At 48.6% G+C, this 15,811-nt stretch overlaps 1 protein-coding gene across 1 annotated transcript in view; it reads right to left on the minus strand.

Moving 5' to 3' along the window:
• LOC122380055 (probable chitinase 10) overlaps positions 1–14,796 on the minus strand; it is a 31,930-nt gene extending 17,134 nt beyond the window's left edge. The window contains exon 1 of the mRNA XM_043362833.1: positions 14,620–14,796. Coding sequence (XP_043218768.1) covers positions 14,620–14,622 — 3 coding nt within the window. The 5' untranslated portion in view covers positions 14,623–14,796. The remainder of the gene's footprint in view (positions 1–14,619) is intronic.
• Between the last annotated feature and the right edge of the window lie 1,015 nt (positions 14,797–15,811).

Raw genomic sequence — 15,811 nt, forward strand, 5'->3', positions numbered from 1 at the left:
ATAGCTAGATATGCCCAGTGTCCACCCGTAGCCCTATGTACTTTGAAACCGATTGTCGATTGTGGTCCTTTGTGTCAAGTAATTGACTCTGAAGTTGGAGCTCGAGACCTTCCGAGTTCCAGCGTCCTTCCTCTCAGAATTGCGTACGTACCTCATACCTCATATTGGTAATTGGTACCTCATATAAATGTGGGAAGTACTACGGTGAATTGCACTGTCTTCAAGGTTGGCTAGACTCTTTTCTGGATTCCTCAATTCGAGCTGTGGGTGATATAGCAATGAGAGCATGAGGAAATTCAATTGCTAAGGGGAAGCAAGATTGATCGAGATGTTTCCCCAAAACTAAGCGTCAATAATCTCCCCAGTATTTAATTGGGCCCTTTTATTAGGTATGAGGCAGCCTGTTCTACAGTTCTAGATCATAGCGTTCATCTGATGGCAGGACGACAGACCAAGGGCGCCATGAGACCAGTTATATAAGATACAGGAAGGGGGAGAACGGAACACTCGATCAGTCTGATACGGTCAATATCACATGCTGTGTACATAGATCGGTACTAAAACTGACCGGAGGCTTGAATCCGCCATGAAAGCTTAAAAAAGAGTCAACCAGGGAACGCATAAATGCACATATTCAGAACAATATACGTTATAATATAAATGGATGACATTTGATATCCATCAGAAAGTCGTATTGTAATAAGACAGTTCCCAGCAAGAATCTCCCTAAGTGTCAAATTTTCGAAAGTGAGATTTTTATACCATTCGAAAATTTGACACTTGGGATGTTCTTGCTGGGAACTGTCCGACTATAAAGATTATGTTGACTATCAGCCATCGAATGCAGCATCCACCAGCAACCAGCGTCAACTCTGACGATGGAAATCCCTTCTAATCCATGGCATATGGGAGGCTATCTCAACGGCCATAAAATCTACATTAATGACAAACCACACTTGGCTTGCGTCAGCTTATCCCGGATACGATTTAGCTGATCCCTCCGGCCATTGGTGCCAGGGTAAATGTGCGCATAAATGACATTGTGTGTGGCTTCAGCAGGTAAAACAATTTTTACTTTCATTATTTTATGCTTTTTAGATGGATGTCAAATCTTAACCATAACTGACTCAATATGATGAGCGTAAATGAACGAAACAACAAGAAAGATGAGGACAAATCAAGTGAGCCGAGGTGATTGGTTTTGACAAGACTGCTTTCATGACCATCGATTGGTGATTTTCACAGCATTGTGTTGGACGAGGCTGCGTATCACGGATGAAGCTTCCTTAGCTGCCTCTAAATCCATAGCTTTTCGCAGCTGCGCTGTTCTAGAGACCTGGGCCTCGTTTCATAAAGCGAGTCCGTAACTTACGGCGGTTTTTGGTCTTGTATTGCAAGCGCATGTGAAGCGATGACGATAGTTTAAATCGTTGAATTTATTTATCTAGCAAACAAGAACAGAAAGGAGAAGGCGAAATACATTTATCGCTTCACATGCGCTTGCGATACAAGCCCAAAAACCGGCGTAAGTTACGGACTCGCTTTGTGAAACGAGGCCCTGGGCTCGCACACCGTGAGGGTTTGCGACGGGCCTCGCACACATCGCACACAGTCTCACTCATGGTGGTCTTACTGAAAGTGGGAAGTGTAACGCCCGCCATATGACAGGTCCCAGCAGATGCAGTGTGCAATTGGCGGTTTGGCAAGATAGATTTACTTGGCTGCGGTAAGCCCATATCCCAGTGGAGTTTCGGACAAAAAAGAGGCATCGATTAATTCCCCAGTACAAACAGCACCTACAGCTGCAGCAGCAACTACTTATTGACTACATTGGAATGTGGTCCCGGTGCCCCTAATTTTTCACGGCACACAGCTGTATTGGCCGCCAGCCGAGCTGCTGGTCTGCAGCCTTTGAGAGCAGCAACGTTTGCCGAAATGTCGGTGACCAGCCCCGGTACGTGTTTCTCATGTCCCGCTCGGCCCACAGCCCGATACACTGTCCCTGCAGCGCGCCACGACAGTCTGGCGGCGGGGCTCTCTGCGCCGTGCGCCGAAGGTCAGCCCCACCCGGTGCCTGGTCCCGGGGCCGCGGGCCGAGGCCACCAGGCCACCAGCCGCCGCCTGCCGCGGCCTTCCCAAAGCGTCCTGGGTCTTCACTGTCGGCAGGCAGCGGCTGATGGAAGTGGTGGGAGGGGAGGGGGTCTCAAGGAAGACCGGTCCGCCGCACAGACGGCAGAGATGTCGGCCAAATCGGGCAGAGGGCAGACGATATATGAAAGGGGGGAGGAGGGGCAGGGTCGGCCTGGGTGGGACCATTCTGGCCGGTGAAAGACATCCGGGCTGGGAGCTGCTGGCACCAAGCCACCGAGCGAAATGAAGAGATGAACAGCAGACAGATAAATGCCGGTAGGAAGGATGGTTGTGAAATGTGGATTGTTATGCTAAATATTTTGAATCACCGTTCCACCCGTTTCAAGAGTTCAAAAGACAGAAACAGTTGCGCTCTACTCCATTGTTTACAAGTGAAGTAGCTGTTCCGCAAACGGCCTCAGAGTGACAAGGAAGGTCAAACTGGCATGGGGTATGTTGTTTTGCTCTCTGAATGCATTCTACCGCGTTCCTGTCGTCACACAGCAAGGCCTTAGGAACGAACAGGAGGAATATTTGTACTGCACTTTGATTTCGAACGAAACAGGTGAAAGTGGAAAGCAGGTAGTGGACAGTTTCTGTGGTTCGGATTCTTAGAATCGTTTATCAGATTGTCCGCCGGTAACACTGCTCTTGGATTCTATGAGGACCGGTTTTTGGATAGATCAGCTTCGAATATAACCCATGTGAAGATCATTGAGTGATGATTCCAGAGACAGGATTCTGTCTCTAGCCAGATAGCAAGGCTTTGTTAAAATATATTTGTCTTTAGTTTTTTTTTTTTGTCAGATTTTAGTGTTAACCTGCCTGCCATTCGTAAGAAGCTTGACCAAGTGAATGACAAAACTTTTTCTATTCCGTAAATATATGCAACATTTAAGATTTGATGATACGATAGAGGCATAGTCAATAGTCATTGCAGTGGAAGGCAGATTTGATCGCCTGGTTCAAAATGTCATTCAGCTACCATCTAGACAGCTAGGAAATAGGTGTATCAGTATTCAGTATCCTATGAGGAGAAATATTTGTACTTGAAGCATTAGGTAAGTACATACCTAGGAAATATGATGTGCAAACATATTACCAGTAAAACGCCTTTTGGGCGAAGAACGAGCGAGCGAGATAGTGAGCCCTGCACGTGCGCAAGGGCGAGAGGGTACTTCCAACGGGCTTGTGCAAAGCACCCTTCTAACCGGTCGCTAGCGGTGTGCCAAATTTGAGTGCAATCGGCCCGGCCGTTCCTGAGATCTGGAAGCGGCATTCTGCACGTGCGCACGTGCAAGCGGGGTCCTAACTGACCTTTGCACGACACCCTACTAACTGGTCCCCAACCGTGTACCAAATTTGAGCGCAATCGGCCCAGCCGTTCTCGAGATCTGGGAGCTCCCCCTGCACGTGCGCACGTGCTGTAGCACCCCAACCTTAACACATGCAGATGAATTATCTGATGGAGACCTAACTGTGTACCGAGTTTCAATTCAATCGGCCCAACCGTTGTGCCGTTATTGAGGTTGCAATTTTGGGGTTCTTAAAAAATGTCCAACTTTACCACGCGCCACGTGCGGTGGTTGGCAAGAACGCATGGTGGCCATCACACCACATAACTTTTACGTCCAAGTGACATTCAGTAAAGAAGACCGCTTGTCAATCGGATGTCCCGTTCCTAAGATATTAGCTTTTGAAGAGCGTCCCCACGGCCGGCCGGCCGGCCGGCCGCTCATACTCAGGATTTTCCCTTAACCCGCGCCCTGATGGGGTCTGCCGAGCAACGCGGTCTGATGGGGGGGGGGGGGCATTTTGGCCCCCCCTAAGATCTCGAGAACCACGCAACATAGCGACAAGCGGTAAACGGTGTTGGATAGCCCCAACGGGGAACTACCTTGTGACCCAATTTCATTGACCTCGGTCAAACCGATGACGTCACAGGTCAGGTCAAAGGTCGAATTTTCACCGTTTAGAGGCATTTCAAGAAATGCGTTGTAAAATCGAGTAAAATGCATTTGATTGAACATCATCGATGGGGAAATGTTCTTCAAACACATATTTTGCTGTTTGAGGTCACTGATACCAGGTCAGGTCACAGAGGTCAGGTCACTGGGGGGTCACAATATGAATGTGTCGTGTGATACATGTTTTATGGTCCATTTTACATGACAAATGCGATAATGTGGGTCAGGCAGACTTTTGGGCCAGCTTAGGTCACGTTTTGGTCAAGGTCAGGTCAAGGTCAGGTCAAGGTCAGGTCAAATTAGGTCAAATTTTAAAGTTGATATTTTTGCATAAAATGGGTATCGATTCGATGCAGTTCGTCACGGGGAGTTCAATGGTGGTCTCCGTTTTGCGCTACGAAGTCTAGAATTGCTAAAAATTGAGTTCAAAAATTTGACGTCATCAGTTTTTAACAGTTTTTTCGCTATAACTTGGCCAAAAAAAGAGGTATCGATCTAAAACTTGGTATGTATATCGAAGAGCGCAGGGACTATCACTTATATTCCGGTTTTTCGAAATTCGAAAAAATTTGGAAATTTTTCGAGTTTTTCTAAAAAAAAATCAATGTTTTTGATTTTTGGGGGTCAAAATCCCAAAATTTCGAAAATCCGAGAAAGCAGTTTTGTAGCGCCGTCTTTTCTCTACACAACCACATAAATAACTTTAAAATTGCTTGTTAACTGTAGAATTGGTGAGCGTTTCAAGATGTCATGTTTTTTGCTCATTTTTACTCGAACATGACCTCAGTTTGACCTCAATAACTCCTGACCTGAGGTGACCTGTGTCTTGAAATTTTGTGTGAAGGTGTCAAATTGATGCCCGGTAAGGTACACAAAATTTGGCGGCGCTGCGCGCCGCTGTTTTCTCGCTATTTAAGAAAAACCACAGGGGGGGCCAAAATGGCCCCCCCATCAGGGCGCGGGTTAATTCAGTATGAACTCGCTCGCTCGCTGCACTCGCTCGCTATTAATGATTCCCGAGCCCACATCAGCTCGTTCTCGCCAGCTACCAGCAAATGTGACTCCGTACCTGTTCATCCTGTGACGTCACATCTTCTCAATTTGTGACGTCACACCTGTTTAATCTGTGACGTCACTGAGGTGGATCTGAGCGCGGCTGGTCCCGCCCGATCAGCTCCCTTCCTCCGGGGCACGTCAAGGGCAGCTCTTAGACCAACTAAATCAACTAAATCTGAGACCATGCTAACAGCTGTCTCAGTTGCCCCATTATTAAATCCCATTAGCCCCATTAATCCCCATTACTCAGAATGGCTGGCCGCATTTCGAGCACACAGGGCGTGACAAAGTATGGGGGCCTGCTCGGTTTCATCCGTTGCGCTCGGTTTACCTCGCACTGTGCGGTCTGAGGTCATAAGGGTGCGACGATACGGTCTGATGCCTCACGCGGAAGTGCAGTGCAGGCAGTGAAGCGGGTTGAGAGGACAAGCATGTTTATATGAAATATGTGATTGTTTTATAAATCTTTATTTCAGTTTACTGTGGGCACTTGTGAAACTGTGACTGTGAAACTAACGGTGAAATAAGGTTATCAAACAAGACGGAAACTCGAAAAAGCTAAACACATTTCAACAAGGCAAAGCGAGGATGCGGAAACACAAGAAACTAATCCTTCTGTGACTGTACGAAGAAATTTGAGCCAGTAGGCCACTGCTTTCAGACAGGCTGAGAATCGTTTTTTGGGAGTCACAACTTGCTGTAATGACTACAACCTCAGTGAGTCGGTCCGCACTTTCCCTCGCGCGGGGTTTCGGCGAGGTTACTCCACACAGGAGTCATTAGCCCCATTATCATTTTGCAACTTCGGGTGACTTGACTTCGTCTGGTAGCAAACAGCTTAGTGTGGAACGTTGAAAAAGTGATTGTCGAAGGTGGATTCATTTGAGTTACATACATAGTATAGCGGATAAAGCAATATCGAAGAAAACTGTGAGGTGTATCTTTGAACGATTTGCTAGAGCATAAATGGCACCTCCAGGTCATCTCTATCAACGTGAGACTGAAAATGATGATTACGTGTGCGATCTCCAATATAAATTTACAAATACAATATAAGTTTATAATAAAGTTCCCAACATAAATATACGAGCGTCACAGGTGCATAAAAGAGCTTCCAACCTCCATATCCGCACGTAGATACTGTGCGAATAACTTAAGGTCATGAGTATGACCTTCTGAAACGAACCATACTTAGCATTCTGAATGACCAACTACACCATTCCGGAAATGGTTAGCCAGCCGCAAACGGCTTTGAACAAGTCGCTGACACTTCCTGTCAGAGTAGACACCTGCAATATTTCGCAGATTGAGATCAGCGTTGAGATCAGCGAGTTTTTGATAGTTTGATACTTCCGGGGTCGGCTCTGAAGTTCTTCGGAATTCGTCACCATTGCAGAAAGCAGATATTTTTTAGGGATTATCTGCAACCCTGACATCATATATCTTACCGATTGAAATGGTGAGATTAAGTTGGTGTTAATAAGAACAGGTGGTCCAGTTAGGCTAGAATTTCAGCGTTGTTCCTTGAACATTTATCAAATCCTTCCGACAGATCATTTAATTCAGATATCTTGCTTGCAGACATAATGGGCTGTATGTTCTCTTCCACTTCCACTTGTAATTATATCACCTTATGCATCCATCATTGTCTATTTGTTTTCCAACAGCCCCGTCGTCTCCAGCGCGGCGGTGCGGAGTTCCATTTCCAGCGCTATCTGATCCCACCGCTCCACCTTTTGACCCTTGGGTGTGTCTGCCGCCGTCACCCCGGACCCAGCACCGCGCCTCACACCGGTACAGATCAGTTAGAGCCCGAGCCAGCCTTGAAGTCTCCCAAGGCCGGTGCCGCTGGCGCTGGCTGGTGCGGCGGTGGCGGCGCGCCACTTTCGCCACGCTGCGGCGTGTGTGGCGCAGTAGCGACGCTTTGGCTTCCGGCGAGTGTGTTGAGATCAGGCTTGGGACACCCTGGGAGCGGGAGCGGCCACTGCTACCGTGGGAACTCGGCGAGGTCGGGCCGGACCCAGACGGTCTGAGCCGTATCGCTGACTCAAACAGAAATGACGGGGGTCTGGACTAGTTAGTCAACTTTTCATCGTAAAATAGTCCCGTGATGTGACGGCAAAATTAGAAACTCTTATCACAGGTAGGGAGCGTGGAGGCTCGGTAACACCGCATCCGAGCTCATGTTGAAAGAAATTGCACCTTTCCCACGATCTCAGGTCCATCACCCTTTTCTCTTGTAGGACGGTATCTTCATTGTTGCCGATAACTCATTTAAATGGATGACACATTTCCACACCTTATTTGCACGTCTAATATGATTCCATCATAAGATCAGAACTAATCGGATTTGTAAAACACTTCCAGAGACGAAGGGCTTGGCTGTGTTTTTACGAAAACACAAAAGGTCAGAGGTGTGGTTTTGTAAGCACTCCTCATGTCACACTTCATGGTTCATGTCGTGTACATTGACCCAATGCTTTCCTGAGAATTATCATCCATTGAGATAAAACAATTATCATTCACCTGTTGCCTACATTTTTCGATAAAGTTAAGTTCGAGTTAGTTTTATAATATTCTAATATTCTTACGATTAAAACGTTTAGCTTAAAGCAAGGAGATAAATTCTCGTTTTGGAGCAATCCGTTGCTCACAGACGGCCGTCATTTTTTCCCGCTCGTCACAGTCAGTCGGTCCGCATCACTCGAGCTCCGAGATGGGCCGTCACGTCCCAGTGACGCTCCGTCACAGCTGTGCGCGTCACACATCGTCACGGCCGCGTCACGCAGAGCCGGGTCGTCCAACTGCCGCGAAAGTCTGCCGTGCCTCTTTAAAATTTCGTGCACGTGCGAGCCCGAGCGACTGCAGGCGTGGTGAGGATAGAATTGGGAGCTAATGATTAGAGCCGGCTGACCTGTCAGTTTTCCGAGTTTCGGGATAATTTGTAAACGGTGTAACGAGTGTTTGTTATGAGAAGTTAGAAGGTTGTGCACGATGTAATGGCGAGCATGCCAATGGTTGTCAGCTTTTCCTCTTTCCTCTTCAATCTCTTCAATCAGTTGACGTAACAAATGCACCACTTATTGCATAGGTGATGGTTTGGTAACGCGACCAATGTCGATGAATTACACAGTCTGCTTTCTAGGCTCCGCAGGAACGTAGTTTTCCAAAATTGTTGGCCTTGATTGATTTCCTTTCGTACAGCAAACTCCCTGGAGGAATTTATAAACCAGCATTCAGTCATGCTGATTGAAATATTGTTTTCCGATATGCATTGTCGGTTGATCATGACTGTATATTGTATAAGCCACCATTTCTAAACACGGAACCAAGCTATGAAAGAAAAGTCGTTGGACAAACTTTTCGGTTAACCCGCGCACCGACGGGGGGGGGCGGATATCCGCCCCCCCCCCCTGAGGTTTTTCGCGAATAGCGGGAAAACCGCGGCGCGTAGCGCCGCGAAATTTGGTATGACTATAACCTCATCAATTTTACACATGGTGTGCAAGTTTGAACCTCCTACCTTTTAAGGTCAGGTCACCAGGTCACTTTGAATGACCCAACCTCAAGTCACTTTTTTGCAACTTTGTCACCGTGCCAGAGCTACAGTAGATGTCGGAGGCCTTTGAAACTCACAGGATAATATTAGGTCATTAGTAGCTACAATTTGTATATCTCGGAATTTTGATATCGGTGACCTAAGGTCAGGTCAATTTCGCGACCTCCCCATTATAAGTCAATGGGGGAAAAATCAACTCCCTGTTTTTACCACTAAAACGGGTCGGAATGGCCCCATATACCATACATGACTTCATATACGATCAACCTTCACTACCTTGAGGTCTGTTTTGCTGTTGGGCAGCTGTGAAGTCATGTGACGTCATCAAAGGTCACCAAAGGTTTTTGGCCAATAACTCCGTACAGGAACAAGATACAGACGCGTGGATGGTCTCATTGTGTTCAGCTCGTCAAGACGCATCGAATGATATACATGATGACCTCGAGGTCACGTGACCTGAGGTCAACCTTTGACCTTGACCTTTCGAGGTCAACATATATATCATTCGATGCGGATTGACGAGAGGATCACGATGATGCCCTTAGTTTGTTCCTATCTTGACTAATTCGAAAGTTATTCGAGAAAAACTCTCTCCATATCTAGCGCCGCCATTTTGACTTTTTCGACCCCTGTGACGTCATCTTTGACCTGACCTGAAAATGACCTTAGTAAAAATTGTAGATCTTGGCCGTGCGTATCCGATGCCGTTTACCGCTTGTCGCTATCTTGCTTCGTTCTCGAGATCTCAGGGGGGGCGGTCATCCGCCCCCCCCCCCCCCCGTCGGTACGAAGTTGGCGCAGACCCCCGTCGGTGCGCGGGTTAATGACATTCTTGTATATGAGACTCTGTAGGGTCAACGAATCCGTGGTAAACAAGTGAGGTCATTGCTCTCAATGGATAGTTTGTTTTTTACTTACCAAACTCATTAAGATGTTTTTTACCGATAATCATCGGTACAACGGGAAGTGAATTGTTTGGTAGCTGTTTACCGTTCATTATCCTTGGCTGTGAGCTACCAACAAGCGAAAAAAACGACTCAGTCAATTATCCCGAGGTGTTTCATGCACTATCAATGAATAAAAAGAAATACATATAGGTACACGATTATTGGATTGACATTGTTTGCCTCATCATAATTTCTATCAGCACTTTGGAAACATCGTGATGAATGTGAAAAAATTGCACTTATCACCGTCAAATTTGATTGACTACACTATTTAACCCTCGCCCGCACATGGGGGGGTTGCCACACCCCCCCCCCCAGGAGTCTGCACTCAACATTTTTAGAGCTAGAAGCCTGATTTTTCGTATAGCTGCTGCTCTATCCTTTCTTGATGTCCACTGAAAATTTCAAGTTTCTGCGGTTTTTGGTTTCGGAGATATGACCTTGTTTTTCAGGTCATGTCATGACCCAAATGACCAATTCTCAACATCTTGCGTTGGCTATGGGCCTTGTGAGCTTTTGACACCTTGATTTCGACCTTTTTTGCCAGTCTTACCTCCAAACCTATCATGGAACATGTTGTTCGACAATGTACAGATGTCAAGGTCAGGGTCAAGGTCAACCTAGGTCATCTAAAATAATTGCGTTTTAGGCAAGCTGAATTTACTTTTCGTCAAGTTTTTTGACTGCATTTTGTTTGTTTGTTTGTTTGTTTATTCAGTATATTGCCAACGGGATAAGGCCTCCCACTAATAGGCAAAGTCATCCGTATAAAACAATTTTTGGTAAGAGCTTCTCAGATCATGACTTCGTGTAATATGGACACATAAACAATCGGTGCACACATCAGTATACACACAGACACACACAGACATACAAACACATATCATTGACCTTGACCTAACTTGACCTGAAATGACCTCAGCAGCAAAAACCTGGTCGGGTATTGTGACAAAGAGGTTCTAGCTGGCTTGGCACCAGAAAACGGCACCGTCATCGGTATATGATAAGCAGCGCACTTGATATCCAACGGTGACCCAAAACAGCAACATTTTTTAGTTTGACCTGACCTGGAAGGTTAATGACGGACCTAAGAAGGTAAAAATGGTTATCATTGGATTCGTATTTTCCCAAAGAATCTTTTTGGTCTCACCGCGAAGCTCTACGAGTATCTCCAACAGGAGTGAAAAGGCGCGGGAGGGGGTGGCAACCACCCCCCATGTGCGTTCTAGGATGGGAAAATGGCATGTGCGGGCGAGGGTTAAAAGACATCGTTTGTTGAACTATGTGCATGCATTATTTTCCGTAGCTTTACCATTTTCCTTACATACATCCTTCAAGCTCTTTGCGTTTCTAGCAGGTCCCGTTTTACCCTGGAAACGCCCTAATAGCAGACAGGGTTTATGTAGAAGCGACTGGCTATCTGGACCACCGTTACCATCAGCGGGGCCGGTTCCTCCCCAGCTGTGGCGCGCGGCAGGCCTAGCTCAGCGGCCACTGACCCACTGGCTCTGATGGGAGCTCAACCCGAACGGTCCGAAACCGCGCAGCCAGACTTGGGGCCAGGCGAGGCGAGCAGAGTATCGGCAGGGCGGACTCGGGACGGGACGGGACGGGAGGACACGGGACGGACAAGGGACGGGCGGGACAGGCGGGACGGGACGGGACGGGACGGGACGGAATAGGATTGGACGGGACGGGACGGGATAGGATTGGACGGGACGGGACGGGATAGGATGTGACTGGATGGGATAGGATGAGACAGGACGGGATGGGACGGGACGGGACGGGATGGAACGGGACGGGACGGGAAGTGAGGATGGGATGGGACGGACGGGATAAGACGGGATAAGACGTACCCAGAGGCAGGCTGTAAGACAAGCAATGTGGAAAAGAAGCGAGCACAAGACAATGCCATAAAACTGTCTTTAGTTGGCTGAAAGTGAGAAGCTCGTTTATTTAGAGCACTTTTGCAATGTTGCTCAGAAACAGGATTCACCGGTTTCCCCAACGAGAGTTACACAATCCAAATGAACTGGAAGGATCAGTTGGTCGCTTTTCCTGAACGTAATTTCATGCAAGAGTTACTTGACAATCGATTCCAGATCGGCGGAATTGTGGCAGATTTTGAAACTCCTAGAAGGATGCAGCATACAAAGTGTTTCGTTCCAGTGGTACTGCCGGGACCCCCAACCACCCTGGAAATGGGAATCGTTCCCAAGATCGACTGGCAGCAAAGCCAGTTGTCGCCGCTCACACAACCGAACAGCCCGTTGTCTCTGCAGGTTTTTCCATTACTTTCCCTCTCCGATCGCCGCGCGCGAGGCCGTGCCCGGAAACGCTCTGAACTCGTAACGGGTTTGGTGGTGGACACAAAGGCCGAGACAACGATGCCGGTTTTACGGACTGCGCAGACGACCAGGGCGCGGTGGCTTCGGTTGAATGGAAATGGGTCAATCACCAGTGGGGGTTCAACGAGGGAGTGTGTCAGTTCGACCAGCGCAACAGTGGGTGTTTTTGTGGGCGACAACGGCCGGCCAGCCACGCAGGCTTACTGAATTGTGACGACTGTTTGTCGAGGCTTGTTTCTCATGAGGAATGCTTCGTTTTGACCCCGTCATTACTGGCCATTGAGAGCTGTACAAACATTGATTCTGGCGGGCTAGCACTAAACACTCTAGCCGGTCGGCGGTCGCAGCCTTTACTTTCTCGTCCTCGATCACTGCTTTTTGTTCTTATTCACAACTATCGCGGTTGTATACGTAAGCTTAGACACGCCTAAGCCAGCATGGTAGCGATACAAGGATTTTGGCCTCGGTTTCTCATCATCTCACTCAATTCGTTGACCCCAGCTCGGGTCTGATTTCACGTTCGGTGTGACCGCGTTCGGCAGCCAGCAGGCTGCGGGTTTTTGCTGCGCAGCTGTGGCCACCCTAGGCCCAAGTTGCGGCCGAAGAGAAACCCCGGCCGACGCTTTAGACACGGACCCTGACCTAGCCGGGAATCTGGAGCCTTCAATTTCTCTGGAACAGTGGAATGCTGGGAAAAATGCGAGAACCGAACATGAATATAGACGATAGAGTCCCGCGTATTTTTTTTTAAGCAAAACCAGCTTTGGCAAGTGCTACATAAACGTATCAGACAAATCCATACATAAGCGTCAGTTCTTATATAGCAGGAATAAATTTTCAGGTTCTCTATGAGTTCACTGCCCTGCCATTTAGAATTGACACGGCAGAAATGACAAATGAGAACTCAGTTCTCAGCTAGCTCCAGCCGGAGGCTCCGTGCCAATCTCTGGCTCTCCTTCAGACGTGACCAAGCGATCGTGACATGGCCTCATATCTTTCTGTCTGCAGGCTCGCAGCGCGGCTGGAAAAATGATCCCAAGGTTAGCCACTTATCTGGGTTTAGGGCGCGCCTGGGAGAAGAACGGTGCATAATGGCCAGTCCACAAAGGCTCCATAGTGTAGATGTGGAGCATGGGACGCTCCAGAATCAGGGCCGTGAACGTCATTATGACTTGTAAAAACATGATAAAAAGCTCTCAGAAGAACATCCAGAAAAGTTTTGTGACACAAAGCCATTCCTTAGGCCTTGCTGGACTGCGCCGCCCGGAAGGCTCTCCAAGGTCCATCAGATTTATGCAGTGAGAACAATCGAACTCCGACCCTGCGTGCCGGGGGGGGGGGGGGGGAGGAGATGGTGTTTTCCGGGCCGAGTTGCAGAACCCGGTGGCATTTTTCTAGGCCGCGGTGAATGTCCGAGCCATTGCACGGTGTCCACTGAAGGGCGCTGTCCGTCCAACTTTCCCAGCCGGTCGCTGGGTATCTGCGACCAGAGCGAAAAAGCGACCGACCACGCTGCGGACACGCTCAATCGCTCACTTGGTTATTGCGGCTGAGATATCTGAAAGTAGATGAAGCATGGTAATGGTAACAGTGGCTGAAAAACTTTTAGGTTACGCAGCCACGCGTCCTGTGATATAGACTGGATTTATATCGTTGCAAACAGGCGCAGCCACGCGTCCTGTGATATAGACTGGATTTATATCGTTGCAAACAGGCGCAGCCACGCGTCCTGTGATATAGACTGGATTTATATCGTTGCAAACAGGTATCTTTAGGTGTTCAATGGAAGCAATGGTCTTCTGCGACAATCTCCGCTGCAATTACTGTGTCATCGAACGTCAGTTACCTGGGCCAGAACAATGCGAACCGATTACCTGCTCACGGAATCTACCCTTGAAATTGTCGCAATCGTTACATTGTCTGCCCCCGTTCCCGACGTTTTTCGCCAACTGAAGGCTATTCAAGAGATTGGAACCGTTCTTTGGCGTGCCTCAGGGCGAGGCCAGGCCGCGGCGGGGGCGGGGGCGGGGGCGGGGGCGGGGGCGGGGCGGGGGCGGGGGAGGGGAGCAGGGAGCCAGCGGTGGAGGAGCGGGGAGTGCCGCCGCCGGCCCGGCGACCGGCCCGGTTCGGCAATACGATGGTGTTGAAACACCCGTCGCTGGCCGCGGCGGGTAGTGTTGGGACTTTGGGAGAGCCGGTGTCACCTGGGTTTCAATTCTCGGACTCAGGTCAGGGTGCCTGAATAGTGAGCCGACTGACACATCATTGAATAGACGGCAAACTATAATGGTTTGGTGATTGAGATCTGGGCCAAGGATCTGCGTGGAAGAAGTCAAATAAGATGACAAGATGCTGCCATCTGATAAAATGCTTTACACAAATCAGGTCAATCTATTGAACTTTAATCAAGCTGTGACTGTGACGTGCGCACATTTCACCATAGCTTCAGTGAATAGATAAATCAAGTTTTTCCTTGTACGAAATAATCCTGTCCCAGTACTGGCAGCGGCGGGTCATAAGGTCGCGTCTGGAGAGACCTGTGAGCCGCTGACCGGCCTGAGATGACCCAGTTTCTGACAGTCTCTCCGCGACCAGGTCGGTACTCTACTCACCATGGTGACTGACTGGCCGACTCTGCCTGGAGGCGGCCTGCGGCTGCTCCCACTGCTCTACCCACACTCCACTCGGCCTCTCTAGCTCGCGCAGCTCTGTCTCCGAGCACAGCGATCGACCCGACGGAGAGGGCGCGGACCCGTGCAGCTCGGTCGCCGTCTCTCCCTTCACTGGCCGCCGCCGCCGCCGCCGCCGCCGCCGCCGCCGTGGCTGGGGCGGCTGGCCGGCCTCGTAGTCTCCGGGACATACCGGGTCACTGGGCGGCGCCCCGAGTGACCCGGAAAGGGTGGTGTCAACTTATTAGTTTTAGGTTAGAAGTCGTATTCGGTGGAGGAGGTGCGCAGGCTAATCACTGGCGTGATCACCTGTTGGAGACGTCTGCTCATGATGAATAATGTATCAAACACACTTCAAATTGTACACATGTGTTGGTCAGTTGATTGTCTTTGACATTTCTGATGCTGGTACTTATTGTGTTTTTTTTTTACGGGCATGGCTCAAGATTATGTTTTCCGTCCAAGATATCGAGTACAGACATCAAATGTAGGTGTATTTTAGTGCCATTCTTGTTTAAATACCGACAGCATCGAGTGCAGGGGTCGCTTTCTTATTTATTGAACAACAAGCGGCTATAAGCATAGTGATTATCCATGAACTTTGTTAAACATGAAAATGATATTTTTCCGACACCATGAACACTGGGGGCAGATTAACTTTCTATTGAACTAAACTATGTTTAGCTTCTGGAAAGTTATAGATTACTGACGGCATTCGGTTGATGGTCCCATTATCAGCTTTTGGTTCGATGTATTGCAAATCCATCGTCATTTATCAGGTCGTGACGAATTTATGGAAATGCAAATGATCACTTTTGCAATCATAGTGCCCTTGCGACCTGCTCTCATGACCTAGTAACCCCGTGGTGTTATACCAGCGATCAAATGAGCACATATTCAGAGACTGAATTATGTTAGTACCCATTTCGAAAGCTGCACGCAAAAAAACGTGAACATTCTCGAACACAATTTTGGTGGTTCGTGCACGAGACCAATCCGATGTGTTTCGCACGTAGTTTAACCCGCGCCCCGCTAGGGGGCTGGAGTTCCACGCCCCGCTGGAGGAGGTGGGGGGGGGGGGGGAGTGTTTGAACACTCCCTTCTAACTCGGGTCCTAGGCTAGGTAGCGATATGG

This window comes from Amphibalanus amphitrite, unplaced genomic scaffold (genome assembly GCF_019059575.1).
Source record: "Amphibalanus amphitrite isolate SeventyFive unplaced genomic scaffold, NRLGWU_Aamphi_draft 000090F_arrow, whole genome shotgun sequence".
Lineage (NCBI taxonomy): Eukaryota > Metazoa > Arthropoda > Thecostraca > Balanomorpha > Balanidae > Amphibalanus > Amphibalanus amphitrite.